Source organism: Scyliorhinus torazame, chromosome 21, assembly GCF_047496885.1.
Source record: "Scyliorhinus torazame isolate Kashiwa2021f chromosome 21, sScyTor2.1, whole genome shotgun sequence".
Classification (NCBI taxonomy): Eukaryota; Metazoa; Chordata; class Chondrichthyes; order Carcharhiniformes; family Scyliorhinidae; genus Scyliorhinus; species Scyliorhinus torazame.
Genome location: NC_092727.1, coordinates 85,742,825 through 85,762,328, shown reverse-complemented (window position 1 = coordinate 85,762,328; position 19,504 = coordinate 85,742,825). Strand labels below are relative to the sequence as shown.

Below are 19,504 nucleotides of genomic sequence, written 5' to 3'. Positions count from 1 at the left end.
CTTGATCCCTTTAGCCCAAGTGCTATATCTAATTCCTTCTGAAATTACACAATGTTTTGGCCTCAACTATTTTCTGTGGTAATGAATTCCACAGATTCATCACTCCCTGGATGAAGAATTTCTCCTCACCTCAGTCCTAAAGGTTTATCCCTTAACCTCAAACTATGACGCATAGTTCTACACTCCCCCACCATTGGGGAAATTCTTCCTGAATCTACCTTGTTTAATCCTGTTAGAATTTTATACATATCTATGAGATCTCCTCTCACTCTTCTAAATTCCAATGAATATAATCCTAACCGACTGAGTTTCTCCTCATATGACAGTCCCGCCATCCCAGGAATCAGCCTGGGATTATATTAATGATTTCCACCCATCCTTATCTCCCTAACGTTCAATCTCATTTCTAGGCAAACATTGATCTATTTATCAACACAACATTGACTCCTTGCGCTGGATGTCTGTTGCTCATATCCAATTCCAATCTGCAATTTTCCTTTGTTCCATTTGTTTATTTGTTCCATTTGATCTGGAGCATTACGGTGTTACAGTGGTTAGCACTGTTGCTTCACAGCGCCAGGGACCCGGGTTCAATTCCAGCCTTGGGTGACTGTGTGGAGTTTGCACTATCTCCCTGTGTCTGCGTGGATTTCCTCCGGGTGCTCTTGTTTCCTCCCACAGTCCAAAGAAGTGCAGGCCAGGTGGATTGGCCATACTAAATCGCCCGTAGTGTCCAGGGATATGCAGATTAGGTGGGTTTATGGGTTTACAGGGATTGGATGGAGGTTGGGCCAAGGTAGGATGCTCTTTCAGACGGTCGGTGCAGTCTCGATGGGCCAAATGTGCTCCTTCTGCTCTGTAGGAATTCTATGGTTCTATGATTTTATGGCTCTCTGCCTGGGATGCTGTTCTGAGCCACTTAGTTAGGGTCCAAAATGCCTGATCTGATTTTGCCTGGCATCTGCTAGTGGATGTCCAAAACAAAATGTGATGCAGCTTGATATTGTACGTACAACACTTAATCTATTTAGGACAGTGTTTCAGCATCATGAAAAATAAGCTGCGCAAGTGAAGAACTGAAGAATCTTGAATCCGCTGTATCAATATGACAAGGTCATCTGTCCTGTATAGGGCCTTCTTCATCTTGGTAACATCTTGTTTTTTTCACTTCTATAGAATAACTGACTGAAAGTTCCTAATGTTCGAGTACAAATTACTTCATCAGCCAGCAGTCTGAATTGTCCCAGTGTTCTCTAAACCAGTTCCTGCAAGCAAGCCTTTATAACACTGATCTTTCAATGGTAACATCCAAATAATAACTGGTGAAATAACTAATGTGTCAATATTTTATGCCTCCCATTGTTAAAAATTCCTATTAAACTTCCTTATCTAAGCAAATGTAACCACAAATGTGGGTTTTCTACATGGGTGTGGTCTACTGTAGAACCTACAGGTTAGGGCCTTCCTGTACTAGACCTGAGGGAGACCATGGGCGACATTCTCTGACCCCCCGCCGGGATTCGGCGGGGGCGGGAATCGCGCCGCGCCGGTTGGCAGGCCCCCCCGCTCGATTCTCCGGCCCGGATACGCCGAAGTCCCGCCGATAAATTGCCTGTCCCGCCGGCGTAAATTAAATCACCTACCTTACCGGCGGGACAAGGCGGCGTGGGCGGGCTCCGGGGTCCTGGGGGGGGCGCGGGGCGATCTGACCCCGGGGGGTGCCCCCACGGTGGCCTGGCCAGCGATCGGGGCCCACCGATCCGCAGACGGGCCTGTGCCGTGGGGGCACTCTTTCCCTTCCGCCTCCGCCACGGTGTCCACCATGGCGGAGGCAGAAGAGACTCCCTCCACTGCGCATGCGCGGGAAACTGTCAGCGGCCGCTGACGCTCCCGCGCATGCGCCGCCCGGAGATGTCATTTCCACGCCAGCTGGTGGGGCAACAAAGGCCGTTTCCGCCAGCTGGAGGGGCGGAAATTCCTCCGGCATCAGCCTAGCCCCTCAATGTTAGGGCTCGGCCCCCAAAGATGCGGAGCATTCCGCACCTTTGGGGCGGCGCGATGCCCGTCTGATTGGCGCCGTTTTGGGCGCCAGTCGGCGGACATCGCGCCGTTTCCGGAGAATTTTGCCCCATTTCTCTATTTACAATATTGTTGCGGATGCCAGACTAGACCCCAACAGTGGCTAAGGTACTGGACCAGAACTGCAACTTTGTTTGGTATTTTTAAGACTGTGGAGAAAGACCGATTCATCCAGGAGTGACTGCATGAGAAATAGGGCTTGATTATTTTTACAAACAAAATTTTATTATAACAAAAGAAAAGCAATATTTAAACTTTGAACTTAACAAGAACAGCTTATGTGTATCTCTTGACCCTGACTGCGCATCAAATGAACTTACAGCTCTCAACTCCACTTACACAGGCAGGCAAATATGATACTTGCATTAGTGGTAGTGAGTCCTTTTCAGATCTTGTCCGAAAGCCTGTCTCTGTGGCAGTTTTTCATAGCGTTGCGCAATCATTCTCCAAATCCTTCTGCCTCCACCTGTTCGAACCGGATTCTTTTATCTTTCTGAGCTCCGCCCAGGACATCAAAGATGGTTCGGTCCAGATGTGTCCAGACTTGAATTCAACACTGCTATCTGGACTTTTGATTGCCCTCTCCCGTTTACACAAAAGAGCAGGGCCAGTCTATGAATATGCAACTAACCTCCAATTTACGGACCCAAGAGACCATCAGGCTCTGTAATGGGTTCATGGCTGGTCAGATCAGAGTGCCCCAGAGGACAATGAATCTTGAGTGAATCATCCTAGCTGAACAGGGGTATCCTGTTTATTCCAATTAATGAGTTTATGTCTGAATGGGACAATGTGAGCGGCATGGTAGCACGGTGGCATGGTGGTTAGCACTACTGCCTCACAGCACCAGGGACCCAGGTTCAATTACAGCCTCGGGTGACTGTGTGGAGTTTGCACTTTCTCCCCATGTCTGCGGGGGTTTCCTTCAGGAGCTCCAGTTTCCTCCCATACTCCAAAGATGTGCAAGTTAGGTGGATTGGCCATGCTAAATTTCCCCTTAGTGTACAAAAGGTTAGGTGGGGTTACTGGGTTACGGGGACAGAGTGGAGGCAAGGGCTTAAGTCGGGTGCTCTTTCTAAGGGCCGGTGCAGACATGATGGGCTGAATGGCTTCCTTCTTCACTGTAAGCTCCATGATCTATGTAACTCAAGCAAGTGCGGGCAAATACCTCTGACTCAGTGCTAGCAGGTTTAACCCCTAAATTACCCACATCTTCGATCCAATTTCCTAACATCTCCCAGTCGTCACAATATGCATTGCCATTTATATCTGATTTTAAACTATCTCGCTTTTAAACATTTTTACTACTTCGGCAACCACTGGAACTAATCGGTTCCCCCTCCCACCGCACCTGCTCCCTCCTCTTTCTCTTCTCAATCACGAGGGCATGATGAACTGAACTGTATTCTTCTTTGTGATTGGCTGAGGCACAACACGGTCAGTAAAAGACCAATGGCCCATCAATCCCATCTCATGCGGACTTGCTGCAACCTAAACATTCCATCAACTTGCAACCCAACATCGCAGTCACACATTCTCCAGGGGAAACGGAAACAAAAGACAAACTTAGGAAAAAGGCAACAAATCAAAATTCCTCTCTGCTCTCCAAAGGTAATCGGGCAAGCTCTGGGAGATTCCCGTGACTAAAATCATTTGCCCCCATTCAACCAAATAGCTACTGATATTTGAGATATCTTTCAGGAACAGGAAACTTCCTCACCTCCCTGTTGAAAGCCTGCACCTACTCCACACTCACCATATGTACCAGAAAGGTTGACAAAAATAACTAAGTCTTGGGGGACATAAACTAAAAACCGAAAGGAGAGCAGCATGTATGGACTGCAGTTGAGTTTGACATTCAAACTTAGGTTCTCCACTTGAAAATCACAGAATGATGAAGCATCTCATGCTCAGTGCATTTTTTTGCACTTGCTGTAGTAACTTTCTGTTAAAATTACATCTCTTTCACCCACAAGTAGTTGATTTGAATGTTTCTCCAGTATGCAAGCCTCCTTTGTCCTGACATTAACTTTGGCCTTCAGAATAAACTCCCTGACTGTACCTAGCTCAGTCACGGCAGTATTATTCTGTGTATTATAATATTCAGCCACTCCACCGCACCTAAACACGCATTCCCGCTAATTGAATATCATGTTTAACAATCGTCAATATAATGGCCAGCATTTAGATGTCTCACAACTCCAAGGTTTCCAACCTTGGGTGACTGTCTGTGTGGAGTTTGCACGTTCTCCACATGTCTGGGTGGGTTTTCTCCGGGTGCTCTGGTTTCCTCCCACAGTCCAAAGCTATGCAGGTTATGTGGATTGGCCATGCTAAATTACCCCCTAGAGTCCAAAGATGTACAGGTTAACTGGCGTTACAGGGACAGGACGGGGAGGTGGGACTGGGTAGGGTGCTGTTTGAGAGGGTTACTACAGACTCGATGGGCCGAATAGCATCCTGCGGCACGGTAAGCATTCTGCACTGTAAGGGTTCTATGGTATGACAACACATGGATAACATGGATCCATGAGGCATTAAAAAGGAAAAAAAGATTAGTCTTCATATAGTGCTTTTCTTGACCTCAATTCGTCTCAAAGTGACTTTGAACAGTAGTCAACGCTGCAATTTAATCTTGTTCATTGCAAGGTCCCACAAACAGAAACATGATAATGACCAGAAAATCGGGCTTTAGATCTTACTGGAAGGAAAAATTTTGGTCATATACTCGGTTCCTCTTTGGAATTCCCAAGGGGGGGGAAGAGCCTCAGTTTAACGTCTTAGTCATGAGATTGCATCTCTGACAGTGCAGCACTCCTCAGTACTGCATTGGAGTGCCAGTCCAAATTTATGCTCAACGTTAACAGGTGAGACTTGAGTCCACAAACCTGCTGACACAAATATAACACGGAGTATTTGAGTCCTTACATCCATTGTAGAAGTTGCTGTAAATTCTTATATCACGTCAATAAGGTAGAATCCTGCCATGAACAATGGATGTGGAACCCGAGACACTCACCCAGCATTACTTCTATAACTTTCCACGGGTTCCCTACCCTTTCGCTTCGGGCTCCCTGCAAACTTGCTGCCTTTGTAAGCCTGAGCCACCAAACAAGACCTGTTTCTGTGCTTAATGCTGAGAAAGCTTTGGTTTAGTGCTATTCCCAACAGCCTACAACTTGATGGGAGGTGTTCCCTGTTCCTGGATGCCAACCCAGGCCAGCACAATGGTTTGGTTCAAATCAGGAGCTCGTGGTCTGGAGCCTGCATCTCATTACTCTGTGCTGCAACAACTTTGTAAGATGTCCTGGAGTCTGATGCTGGTTGGCACTAAGGCCAAGCTGGAAAAAAAAATGTCATGTGATTGGTCTTTCACCAAATGAGAGAGATTCACTTGGGAAATACGGAGGATTGTCCATGAATAGAAAAAACACACTCTTCAAGCAAAGGGTGCTGTTTAGCTTATTTACATATTAAGATCTGAATACTAAGAAATGATGAGCGTAAAGAGGGAGTAAAAAACCACAGAGTGAATCTGCTCTTGTCGTACACTCACGTCCACAAGATCTATTAATTGCATTATTACTTGCAACCTGTAACTGCACATTTCAGCTTGGTATTTTTTGTGCGTTGTTCGGAGTTTCACTGTCCTCAAAAACTCTCCCAACGTGCAAAGGTTGCAGGTATGACACACATTTTGGTGGCTGGTACCGGTACATGATGTACCAGAACAACAGTCTAAGCAATGAGCAAGCTTCCCAGCAGTCTCTCACCCATGCGATAGAACCTCAAGACTCCCTGGTGTCTGCAGGGTGTGCAGATTATTGGCGTTTCACGCAAAGGAACGTACCTTGTGCAACTGACAACCACGCACACTGTGCACTGTCACAGCCCCATGGTGTGTTCCCGAGAGGTGACTGGCTGCAATACGTGAAACTCCACAGGACCACTTCAGCACAAATTGACACATTTATTATTAGTCCTATGTAGTTCCAAGCTGCCGAACTCTGCAGGACAATCTGCACTTCAATTACAGCTCAATGTCACACGTTCAAAATATACCAGTCTTCTGTTATCTATCTGATCTGATCTACACACCAAGATTTTTAAAGAGATAAATCAGTTAGAGAAGCATAAGCTGAGGATGAATTATCTGTCTACGCATATATTTTCAAATCTAGTTCTAATGGTTGCTCAAGGGTGACCGATGATTTCTCAATAATGTTTGATGACTTTAATTCTTCTGCAAAGTAGCACTAAGGGAGCTTGGTACAATTAATTGGCACAGAAAACTAATATCACATTTTTAAAAAGAGTGCCTTTAACAATTGGATTTCTGAGCTCAAGGTTAATTATAGAACATAACATGGACCAACAAAAGGCCAAGTAACCTCGTAAGCTTGTACCTTCCTTGTAGGCATTAAAGATTATCTAACCCTGCTCATTAAATCTCTCAAAGAAAGCCTTGCATACTCTATTTTAAGGGAAACTTTTGCACATAATCACCCCAATCCCTAAATTAGTCAAAAACGTCACTCTGGGATCAAGAAAAAGCAGATGATGCTGGAAATATACAGCAAGCCTACCACATTGGAAGAAAGGACAAAATAGGTTAAATCCCAACCCAACAACTTAGCCTGTCTTGTCTCCTTCCATGGGAGCTGATGTTGATTTCACGTGTTTCCCACCCCCCCTGTTACTTCACCTTAACTCTGTTTCTGTTATTATTTCAGTTCCTAGTTTGGATCATTTTCTTGGAATCACTTCCAGTACCAATTAAAAAAATTTTTTTATTCATTCACAAGGCACAAAGTGCGGGCATCATGAGTAAGACCAGCATTTATTCCCCATTCAAAATTGCCTTTGAAAAGGAACCACTGAAATCCATGTAGCGAAGCAGCTCCCATAGTGCTACTATTTGTCTATTCATCGGCTATTTTAAAGGGCAGTTAAGAGTCAACCATCACGCTGTGGACCTGGAGTCAAATATAAAAACAGACCTGGTAAGGATAACGGGTTTTATTCTCTAAAATCCATTAGTGAACCAGTTGGGTTTTTAACTAGCTGTTTGGTAGTTTCTTGGTCCATTACCAATTATTCTTTAAAAAGAAAGAACTGCATTTATAGAACCATAGGATTCTTACCATAAGACCATAAGACATAGGAGCAGAATTAGGCCACTCGGCCCATTGAGTTTGCTCCGCCTTTCAATCATGGCTGATATTTTTCTCATCCCCATTTTCTTGCCTTCCCCCCATAACCCCCGATCGCCTTATTAATCAAGAACCTATCTATCTGTCTTAAAGGCACTCAGTGATTTGGCCTCCACAGCCTTCTGCAGCAAAACGTTCCACAGATTCACTACTCTCTGGCTGAAGAAATTTCTCCTCATCTCTGTTTTGAAGGACAGTCTGAGATTGTGTCCTCTGGTTCTAGTTTTTCCGACAAGTGGAAACATCCTCTCCACATCCACTCTATCCAGGCCTTGAAGTATCCTGTAAGTTTCAATAAGATTCATCCTCATTCTTCTATTCTCCAATGAGTACAGACACAGTGTCCTCAACCGTTCCTCATACGACAAGCTCTTCATTCCAGGAATCATTCTTGTGAACCTCCTCTGGACCCTTTACAAGGCCAACACATCCTTCCTTCGATATGGGCCCAAAACTGCTCACAATACTCCAAATGGGGTCTGACCAGAGCCTTATACAGGCTCAGAAGCATATCCCTGTTCTTGTATTCCAACCCTCTCGACATGAATGCTAACATTGCATTTGCCTTCCTAACTGCCGACTGAACCCACACATTAACCTTAAGAGAATCACAAACAAGAACTCCCAAGTCCCTTATACTGCCGAAGGGGGCCATTCATCCCATTAAGTCTGCAGTGAGCCTCTGAAAGAGCATCCTACCTAGGCCCACTGCCTCGCCTTAACCCTGTAATCCCATATCCTCACCTAACCTGCACATCTTTAGACACTAGGGGGCAATTTATCATGGCCAATCCATCTTAGCCGCACATCTCTGGACTGTGGGAGGAAACAGGAGCATGCGTAGGAAATCCACGCAAACACAGGGAGTAAGTATAAACTCCATACAGACAGTCACCCAAGGCTACAATTGAACCCTGGTCTGTGGCGCAGCAATGCTAACCACTGTGACATCGGTGCCGCGCATTTCATGATTTCATCCCAAAGGGCCTTCCAAGCAAGGAATTCCTTTCAAAGAACTGTCACTGTTTTTTGTACCAGTACATGTGGCAGGTCATTTGCACACAGCAAACTACCACAGAGGAGATAAGTGACCAGCTAATCTATTTTGGTTGTATCTCAAAATGATCCTCTCTCCACTAATTGCCCTCTGCAAGGACTTTTCTCAGTTCAAGTTGAGGTTTTATCCTTTTGCCCAACCAAGTGTGAAATTGAAAGCTGTGACAATTAGTTGCTGCTTTCCTTGGAGGCCGTGCCAAGCCAGAGTGAAGTATTCAGAGGCTGCAGCAGTGCCAACTCCACACAGCCCCGCTGTATGAAGCTCAGAGTCAGGATACCAGCCTTATCTGGCAGCAGTGTTCCAGGAGAATGAGGGGTGTTGTTATTTGCTGTTGTAATTATATACCCAAAACAATTGTTTTCAAATTAGAGACACTTCAAGGTGAGCCCTGTAAAAATAGAGAGCATGATTCAGCTACCCTGTGGACCCAGCTTGGATCCGGGTGCAATGGGTGAATCGCACACAAACCCCAAATCAGGCTCAGTGCCAGGCGCCAGGCCGATCACGGGTCATCCGACTTCCTCTGCCGGGCGCGATCTGGATCTTGCTCTCGCTGGGCGGGATCCAGATCTGAATAATTAAATGAGCCTGGCATCCCGTTGCTAGGATGCCGTTTAGTACTGGTCTACACAAACTGGACCAGGCATAACGACACCTGGGGAGGAGGGTGTTCCCCCAGGCCGTAGGAAATCCCTGGGTGTTTGTGGACAGGGCAGGGTGGCACTCCCACTAGTACCTGGGCACCTTGGCAATGCCAGCCAGGCACCTCTGCAGTGCCAAACAGGCATGTGCCTGGGTGGCATTACCAGCATGCAAGACTGGCAGGCTGGCAGTGCCAGGGCTGGGTTCAGGGAGGCCTTGCCATGTAGTGAGGGGGTGTTTAATAATAATAATCACTTATTATCACAAGTAGGCTTCAATCAAGTGATGCATGATCAATTACACAAAGACGAGAGTAGGATGTAATCGAGGCTATATTACACTGAGATGTGTGGCCTCCTTACAGCAGCTGATGAAATGGCTGCTGTACTGGGAGCACACATATTTATATTCCGCCTCCTGGGCGGAGCCAGCAGGCAGGGATCTACCCCCGTACCTGTAGTACAGGGCCTTACCATAATGCTCCTATATCAACATCCTATATATACAATATATACATCAGTGGTGACTACCACATTCACCCCATGTTAAAAAACTGAGTCCGGCGGGGTGGTGGAGAACTATATACAGAAAGTTGTGTTTTAAAAGTACAGATAATATTACAAATTCAGGCGGTCCAGTGCCTTGATCTGTCGTTGAGAGCGCCGCAGTGCTGGTGGCGACTCCGGCGGCGGCTTGGTCTTGGGTGACTCCGGGAGCGTGTCGAAATCCTCTTCATCCGTGGGTGTGAGCAAGGGGAGGACGGATTGTCCCGGAGCTGGGGCTGCCGGTGGGGTGCGCTGGTTGGTGGAGGGGGGTGGGGGGGGGGCGGGGAAGAGTGGCGCCGGGTCGGGGGGGGGGGTTTGGAACCAGGTGGTGCCAGGTCCCTGAGGGAGACTGTGTCTTGGCGGCCGTCGGGGTACGCTACGTAGGCGTACTGCGGGTTAGCGTGAAGTAGCTGTACCCTCTCAACCAATGGGTCCACCTAGTGGGGTCGAACGTGCCTACGGAGGAGAACGGGTTCTGGAGCTGCCAGCCATGTCGGGAGCGAAACCCCGGAGGTGGACTTCCTAGGGAAGGCAAAGAGATGTTCATGAGGGGTTTCATTAGTCGCGGTGCACAGGAGCGACCGAATGGAGTGAAGTGCGTCGGGGAGGACCTCCTGCCAGCGGGAGACTGGGAGATTTCTGGACCGTAGGGCCAGCTGGACGGCCCTCCAGACCGTCGCATTCTCCCTCTCCACCTGCCCGTTTCCCCTGGGGTTGTAGCTGGTCGTCCTGCTCGAGACAATGCACCCGTTGAGCAGGTACTGGCGCAGCTCATCGCTCATGAATGAGGATCCCCGGTCGCTGTGGACATCGGCGGGAGCCGAACAGAGCGAAGGTGGTGTTGAGGGCTTTGATGATGGTGGCAGACGTCATGACGGGGGATGGGACGGCAAAGGGGAATCGGGATATACATCGACCACACTGAGGAAGTACGTGTTGCGGTCGGTGGAGGGGAGGGGCCCTTTGAAGTCCACACTGAGGCGTTCAAAGGGGCGGGCGGCCTTCACCAGGCGCACACGGTCTGGCCGGTAGAAGTGCGGTTTACACTCCTGGCAGTCTCTGGTGATCACCCTGACTTCCTCGATGGATTAGGGCAGGTTGCGGGCCTTGATGAAATGGTAAAAACGTGTGACCCCTGGGTGACAGAGGTTGTCATAGAACATAGAACGATACAGCGCAGTACAGGCCCTTCGGCCCACGATGTTGCACTGAAACAAAAGCCATCTAACCTACACTATGCCATTATCATCCATATGTTTATCCAATAAACTTTTAAATGCCCTCAATGTTGGCGAGTTCACTACTGTAGCAGGTAGGGCATTCCACGGCCTCACTACTCTTTGCGTAAAGAACCTATCTCTGACCTCTGTCCTATATCTATTACCCCTCAGTCATGCAGGGTCCGGAGTCAGTCCACTTGTGCGCTGGCACATGTACCTCAGGATAGGGCATCGGGGGGCTCGTTGAGCTTACCGGGGCGATACAAAATCTCGTAATTATAGGTGGAGAGCTCGATCCTCCACCTCAAGATTCTATCGTTTTTGATCTTGCCCCGCTGTGTGTTATTAAACATGAAGGCAATCGACCGTTGGTCAGTGAGGAGGGTGAATCTCCTGCCGGCTAGGTATGCCTCCAATGCCGCACAGCTTCAACGATGGCTTGGGCCTCTTTTTCGACGGAGGAGTGACGAATATCGGAGGCATGGAGGGTGCGGGAAAAGAATGCCACGGGCCTACCTGCCTGGTTGAGGGTGGCGGCCAGAGCGACATCTCTCGACTTGGAAGGGGAGCAGCTTGTCGACCGCGTGCATCATGGCCGTGGCGATGTCAGCCTTGATACGGTTAAAGGCCTGGTAGGCCTTGGCCGTCAGAGGAAAAACAGTGGATTGAATGAGTGGGCGGACCTTGTCCGCGTAGTTTGGGACCTACTGGGCGTAATACGAAAAGAACCCCAGGCAGCGTTTGAGAGCCTTGGGGCAGTGGGGGAGGGGGAGTTCCATGAGGGGGCACATGCGATCATGGTCGGGCCCCAGAACTCCGTTCTGGACCACATAGCCGAGGATGGCTAAGCGGTTTGTGCTGAACACGCACTTCTCCTTGTTATACGTGAGGTTGAGGAGAGTGGCGGTGTGGAGAAATTTGGCAAGGTTGGCATCATGGTCCTGCTGATCGTGGCCGCAGATGGTGACATTGTCCAGGTACGGGAAAGTGTCCCACAGCCCGTGCCGGTCAACCATTCGGTCCATCTCCCGTTGGAAGACCGAGACCCCGTTGGTAACGTCAAAGGGAACCCTACGAAATGGGTAAAAGCAGCCGTCTGCCTCGAACGCAGTGTATGGGCGGTCCGCCTTACGGATGGGGAGCTGGTGGTAGGTAGATTTCAGGTCTACGTCGAGAAGACCCGTTACTGTGCAATCTGATTGACTATATCAGATATGCGTGGTAGGGGATACGAGTCGAGCTGCGTGTACCAATTGATGGTCTGACTGTAGTCAATGACCATCCTGTTTTTCTCCCCAGTTTTGACCACTACCACTTGGGCTCTCCAGGGGCTGTTGCTGGCCTCGATGATGCCTTCCCAAAGCAGCCGCTGGACTTTAGACCTGATGAAGGTCCTGTCCTGGGCGCTGTACCGTCTGCTCCTGGTGGCGATGGGTTTGCAATCCGGGGTTAGGTTTGCAAAAAGGGTAGGTGGGTCGAACTTAAGGGTCGCGAGGCCGCACACAGTAAGGGGTGGTAGGAGCCCGCCGAAAGTTAGGCTCTGGAGGTTGCACTGGAAGTCCAGGCCGAGTAGTAAGGCAGTGCAGAGGTTGGGGAGGATGTTGAGACGGATGTCGCTGAACTCCACGCCCTGGACAGTGAGAGTGGCGATGCAGTACCCCCGGAGTGAGACCCGGAGGCCAGGGTGATTCTCTGATTAGCGGGGTGTACCGCTAGGGAGCAGCGCCTTACCATATCGGGGTGAATGAAGCTCTCAGTGTGCCCGGAGTCCAGCAGGCAGGAGATCTCATGACCGTTGATCTTCACTTTAGTTGAAGTAGTCGCGAGGTTGTGTGGTCGAGACTGATCAATCGTGACCGAGGCGAGACGCAGCTGGTCGTTGGCCATTGCAGACGATGAGCAGCCGGATGAGGTGCCCAACGTGCATGGGTCCTGAGTCGGGTAAGATGGCGACGCCCATGGGCCACCCGTGTCTTGGGGAAAGCAAGATGGCGGCACCAGTTTGTCCTGGGAGGAACAAGATGGCGCCGCCCACGGGCCGCACGTGTTGCGAGGCGAGCAAGGTGGTAGCGTCCACTGGCCGCACGTGGTCCTAGGAGGGGAAGATGGCGGCGCCCACTGGTTGCATGTGGGGGGTGCCGGGACAATAGCGGCGATTGAGCGGGCCTGGCACACTGCAGCGAAATGTCCCTTCTTGCCACAGGCCTTGCAGAGGGCGCTCCGTGCCGGGCAGCGTTGTCGGGGGTGCTTTGACTGCCCACAGAAGGAGCATTTGGGCCCCCGGGGTTGGTTGGCTGCCGCACGGCACAGGCGTGGGATTGGCTGAGGGCGGTCGCCGATGGGGTCCACGATGGGGCAGCCGTCTGCGGAGTCCACGATGCACAGGGGGGGTGGGCCGCGCGGTCAGGGGCATAGGCCTGAATGTTGCGTGATGCGACCATCAGTGAAAACGCTAGTTTTTTGGTCGCCACGAGGTTGAGCGTGGCCCCCTCTAAGAGGCACTGGCGGATGTAGTCAGACCCTATGTCCGTAACAAATGCGTCTCTCATTAGCAAATTTGAGTGTTCCGTGGCCGAAACGGCCTGACAGTCACAGTCTCTAACTAGGGGGAGCAGGGCGCGCCAGAAATCTTCCACCAACTCACCGGGAAGATGACGCCGCGTGGAGAAGAGGTGCCTGGCGTAGAGTGTGTTAGTCCGCTGAGCATAGTTTTCCTTCAGTAGCGCCATGGCCTCTGCGTAGGTCGGCGCGTCCTGGACAAGTGGAAAGACATTAGAGCTCAGCCGCGTGTAAAGGATCTGGAGCTTCCGTGCTTCTGGAATTTCGTCTGACGCAGACCTAATGTAAGCTTCAAAACAGGCTAGCCAATGTTCAAAGTCATTTTTGGCTGTTTGCTTGCGGATGCAGCTACAGGCGATCCGGCTTGATGCGGAGGTCCATCTTCTGAAAAACTCAGTGTAATAAATTGATGCACGATCAATTACACAAAGAGAGGAGGATGTAATCGAGGCTTTATTACACTGAGATGTGTGGCCTCCTACAGCAGCTGACGAAATGGCTGCTGTACTGGGAGCACACATATTTATACTCCGCCTACTGGGCGGAGCCAGCAGGCAGGGATCTACCCCTGTACCTGTAGTACAGGGGTCTTACTGTAAAGCACCTATGTAAACATCCTACATATACAATACATACCTCAGAGGTGACTACCACATGAAGTTACTGTGAAAAGCCCCTCCGGGGCCTTGGAGGGGTGAGGAGGTCACAAAAAGGAGAGGGGACCCTGAAAGAGGAAGTGGGGGAAGGATCAGGATGCCAGACAAAATAGCTCCCCGATTTGCGAAGAGCTTTTACTGCTCATGAGCTTCAGCAAGCTCGGTGGGGAGAATCTCCCCGAGGCCCAAAAAACCGGCAAAGTGCCGTTGGATAGCGGGATGTTCCCTTCCCTGCAGCTGCCGAGAAACACCCAGCTAACCTTGCCAATCAGCAGACTTTAACTTGAGTGCACTGAATTATGCCCAAAGATACCACAAGGGCCCTCCAATAAATACTAAAAAGCTCTTGACGATCCCCACCAAATAAATAATTTTGAAGTCACTGTTGTGGTCAAATGGGCCCTTGTTTAAACACCTTAAAAGCACTCCTGAAAGAGCCCAGGGAAAAGGACAATTTTTTAAACCAAATCTATAAAGAGAGGTAGGCAATGGCAATGCCATCAGGATACAATGGCCGTGAATCTTGGTAACGGGAGACGGTGCACTGTTCACTGATGGCAGGATTCTCTGTTCCCGCTACTGTCAATGGGAATTTCCATTAAATCCACCCTATGCCGCTGGGAAACCAGCCGGCAGGGGCAGGTTGCCGGCAGGACCAGAGAATCCCGCCAGTGAACAGCCGGAGGATTCCAAGGTCTTGTCTGCAATTTGCGTTGTACCACAACAATGTGTTTAAATCCACATGAGATGGGGAGATAAAACAAAAACTGAAAATGCTGGATAAACTCAGCATGTCTGGCAGCATCCGTGGTGAAAGAAGCAGAGTCCACACTTCGAGTCCATATGGCCCGTCTACACCTGTAAGAAATAATGTCACTGAGCTAACAATCCGGAGGCCCCAGGCTAAGGCTCTGGGGACATGGGTTCAAATCCCACCACGGCAGCTGGTGGAACTTAAATTCAGTTAATAAAATCTGAAATGAAAAAGCTTGTCTCCGTAACTGCGACCATGATTTTCCTAAAAGGCCCTGTGGTTCGGGAATGCTTCTGGGGGAGGAGATCTGCCCACATGTGACCCCAGACCCACAGCAATGTGGTTGATTCTGAAATGGCCGAGCAAGCCACTCAGTTCAAGGGCAATTAGGGATGGGCAACAAATTCTGGCACAGCCAGTGGATGCCCAGATCCCATTAAATAATGTTTAAAAACATCAGTAAAAGGGGGGAAATGCACTGCAGAGGTTGACACCGCAGTCATTTCTACAGTGCAGAAACACCTCTGGTTCAGCAACATTTCGAGAGGAGGAAGTCGCTGCTTTCAGTCATTGCAGAAACTCCCTAAGATGGTGACACTGCCCTATTTACTAGTAGAGATGATGGTTTCATGAACACTCAGGTACTATTTGACTGTACCAGTATACTTTAACACATACGGATGGCATGCAGGCTGGATTCCCACTGTCAGCCACAGCATTAGAGCGATGGGGAAGTTACGGAGTGAGCATTGAAGTAAAGGCAATAATGCCCGAATTAAGTCAAGACGACATTTCCTAGCAGCTGATCTAAGATCAGAACAGATTAATATGTAAAAGCAGCGCCTGTCAGCATCCTGTGTCAGGCAACATTCGATAGTGTAGGGCACAGGCTACACAAAGAGTTCAAATAGAAACAAACTAGTACTTTCTAGCCCAGTTTGGTCGCTATGTTTCTATTGGGATGAGAGAGGTACAATTGCTGAAGTCAAAGACTTTTACGACCTCCAGTGCCAGAGCGAAACATTGACTATCAGTCGCTTCCACCTTTTCGTAAATCATACTGTAAGAACATGGTGGTGCCAGACCAAAATTTAAAATCAATCACTCCAATGCTGCGATCAAGCACCATCGTTCGAGATCAGGATTCTCTCAGGAATTAGTACCTGCTGTGAGTGGGAACTTGTATGCAAGTTGTATTTGTTTAAGGAACAAGTGAACAAGCCTTAAAAGTCATTGCCTGTGAAGCACTTTGGGTCATCCTGGGGCGATAAAAGGCACTGTATAAATGCAAGGCCTCCTTCGTGGATGGTGTATAATGCTGAGTAAATATTACATATTGAACCAGGGCTGCTGGCTTAAGCTTGCATTAAGCAAAGGAAATGTATGCCTTCATTAGTTGACAGTTTACCCAGGTTTCTGTGTATTGACAGTAGTCATCAGGGTCAAAATTTGCTACAAATGCCTTGACTACATTTGTATTATGCAACAACAAAAAAAACCTCCTGCCGCATTTGATCTTAGCACCCTATTTTGTCACATCACTAACCATTAGTGATGACTTCTTCCCTGACAGGAACATTGCTTTTAATTATTAGACAAAGTACAATTGGCTGCAGATATTCTCATTGTGTACAGGTGACAACATAAATGCAAAAATGCCACTGCCTGTGACAAGAGTATTAATATCTTGCTTCCCAACAACAGCTGCCCAAACATGGACACCTTGAAGCCTCTTAACATCTAATGGTTAGAAAGCTGTGAATTAAAATCTTCAATGCGTTTGAGCAGAATTCACTTGGACTTTGCTGACTTTATAACCATAAGGGTGAAGTGATTCAGCTGGTGAGCAACTGCTCCAATAGAATTTGACCAGTGATACAGTCTGAATTTGATAACTCAATAAATTCTTCACCACAAAATTGTTGTCACTCCATAATTTGAATTAAGCATTGTAAATAAGACAGTTAATTCAACATTCTGTGCTTTAAAGATTGGTAATTTGAATTAAACCATTTTGAAAAAGGGGTAGACTGTGTGTCAGCAAGTAGTCACAAGAGCAATTCTTTTTCCGCTTTGGGCTATTTCACCACAGTAGAATTCTAACTCATGCCCTTACAGTGACCACAGCTTAAAGACAGAGCTGGGACAGTTCAGCCACCGGCCCTTTGAGCAGTGGATCTATCAGGGTTTGCATTTCAATTATGATCACTGTAAATGGATTTTGTCAGACAGAGCATGGAACTCATTATCCTGGATTATCTCTACACATACAGGAGTGTCGGCCCTGGAAGTAAATATATCACTCAATCTTATAAAGAGCCGATTTTTCCAAGAAATGTCCATCAGAACAGTGATTGTGAAGCTGCTTAACTCGGTTTCTATCTTTTGATCTTTCCCACCCTTGTAACGACTGACTGCTCCTTACATTGTGTCTGCCTGGCCTTAAACAGTATCACAGTATTTAACAGTGTTTGGGGTAAGTTTTGATTCGCAACACATGTGCAAGTTAAACAGTAGCAGATTTGGATTCCACACGTAGCAGAGAACATTAATTCACTTAAAATGCTGATTTCGATTTACAAAAACAGGAGCTGTTTTAAGACCCCCCCCCCCCCCCCGTACATTGTTTACATTTTCAGGCCTCTTGTGGATACTATAAATGAGCAATTAGCTCTTGCAAGGACTCAGATAGAAGCATTGACTGTATAAATACTAAACAGTGTCACTTCAGCACACTAAATATCAATATCAACTTTTGGGGTGGAGGGAGGGAGGAAGGGGAGGGGATGGTGGTGTGTGGCATTTTCCAGCTTAAAAATGCTTCTGACACAATTGAGATCTGAACAGATGTCAACAGGTGTACCATCCAGCCATGGGCTTTGGGTTAGTGCAACATGCACCAATCATTTCAGAGCAGTACCAAGCCACTTTACATTGCATGTAATTGGACATTGATTGATGTCTATAAGATCAAACAGGGATAGGGGGTCCGCATTTATCACACAGTGAGTTCACATCTTATTCCCTTCTTCCCCCTAAAGTACACGGAGTGTATGATTTGTATTTCCCCGTGGCCTCTCAGGGTTTTAACACCCCCAGGTGTGCATTCTGTAGGGTTGCCAACTGGGGTTGGATGTATTCCTGGAGATTTCTGACATGGGCTCAACCACCCTACCCTGCCGACCAGTTACTTACCCCCTCCCATCCCTACACACAATACACACATCCCGTTCCCAATACCCATAAAGCAAAGAAACACAATTTTCAAACAAAATGAAAGAAATGGACCATTTTAACCCTCCACCCCCATGAAATTTCTCCCAGGTTTGGTTTGAAGGGGGTCGGTGTGTGTGTGTGGGGGGGTTAATCTTTACTCGAATGGGTTGACAACTCTAATTGGTGTGAGTGTGTGTGGGTTTTTTTACTCACCAGAACATGTGAGAATCTTTCCTCCAGTTCCCCCTCGTTTACCGGCATGGGCTGCTTGGGAACAGTCGCCTGCTGGCTTCTGATCTCTTTCCCTGGGGACACTTCCATCCCCCCGGCTGCATTCCCCATCCTGGAGCCGGCAAAGTGTTTCAACACGTTGAACTTCACACTATCCAGGATTGACAAGCGGGTGACACAAAGTCCGTGTTTAAAAAAAAAAAGAATGAGGGAGAAGAGGGGGGGGAGAGAGAGAGGGGGAGAGGGAAATAATCACACCGAACAAAGGACAGCAGCAGCAAGACTCACTGTGCAGACCAAAAAGAAAATCCTTCAAGAGCAAAGCGACAGTCTCCACGCTCTTGCCCTGCCAGTCCAGCCCAGTGTATTCCGAATTATTTCCCAGCCAGTAAAATCCATTGCTGAACCTTCACATCTGGATGAGGAGTCCCAGAGCAGCATCAGATGGTGGCAGCTCCTGGAGTTGTCCGCCTTGTATCCACCAGAAGGAGAAATGGCAGTTGTGTGGCTCTGCTACAGACAGACAGACAGAGACAGCCAGAGAGAGAGAGAGAGAGAGGAAGTCAGGCTCGCAGTGAAGCAGCAGCAGCAGTCACAAATAGCAGCAGGTCCACAGATTGGGGTTTCCTGTTCAGCACTGACTCTCCCTCCCTCTCTTTCTGTGCCTTGCTGCTGTTGCATTGAGCGTGCGGACACTCTGCGGATCCCTGGGTGTGTGTGTGGGGGGGGGGGGGGGAGGGCTGGAGGAAATTTAACATCTATTTATTGTACCACCCCCCCCCCCCCCCATTCCCACCACCAGGCAATATGCAGGATCGGCTCTTTTTTATTATATTTACCACCCCTCCCTCAAACTATCAGGGTTTGCATTGAGTAAATTTAATCATCCTCTGATGATGTTGGGGGGGGGGGGGGGCTTTGCATTTCTCCTCTCTCAATTGCCCCCCCCCCCCCCCATTCCCCTCTGCCGCCCCAGGTTGCACATTCCTTTGGTTGCCTCTTATATTGCAAAGCTGGGATCCGAAGTTTTTGCAACCTGTCTCTCCCCCCGCCCCCCCCCTCTCCCGGCTGGGCTCCGGTCTGGGCTGTACAGAGGGAGTTCTCGGTGCGGCTGTACCCATCGCCCGGGAGATGACAGGCACCTGCCGGGAGCTACCAGCCTCAGCAATGTTGGCAGTGGAGCCCAGGAGCACACGCATGGTCCTAGTGCCCGGCGCACCCTACACCTGCTCCTGTGTGGGAATCACAACGCTGAAGATGTGTTAAGGCACCTGCACCGAGCTGGGGGAGATAACAGTTTGCTTGTATTCCGCGCCCGGCCTTTCAGTCAGA

The 19,504-nt window shown here is 48.7% G+C and overlaps 1 protein-coding gene across 10 annotated transcripts in view; it reads right to left on the bottom strand.

Annotated features, from left to right (window-relative positions):
• Positions 1–18,832, bottom strand: part of LOC140398384 (formin-like protein 1) — a 383,709-nt gene extending 364,877 nt beyond the window's left edge. For 6 of the 10 annotated variants that reach the window (XR_011937470.1, XR_011937471.1, XR_011937472.1 and 3 more), the window contains exon 1: positions 18,155–18,832. Coding sequence is in view for 7 of the 10 variants with exons in the window: in XM_072487008.1 (XP_072343109.1) it covers positions 18,155–18,283 (129 nt within the window). In the remaining 3 variants the exon portion in view is untranslated. The remainder of the gene's footprint in view (positions 1–18,154) is intronic. The other 4 variants (XM_072487007.1, XM_072487009.1, XM_072487010.1 and 1 more) reach the window with 1 other exon arrangement.
• Between the last annotated feature and the right edge of the window lie 672 nt (positions 18,833–19,504).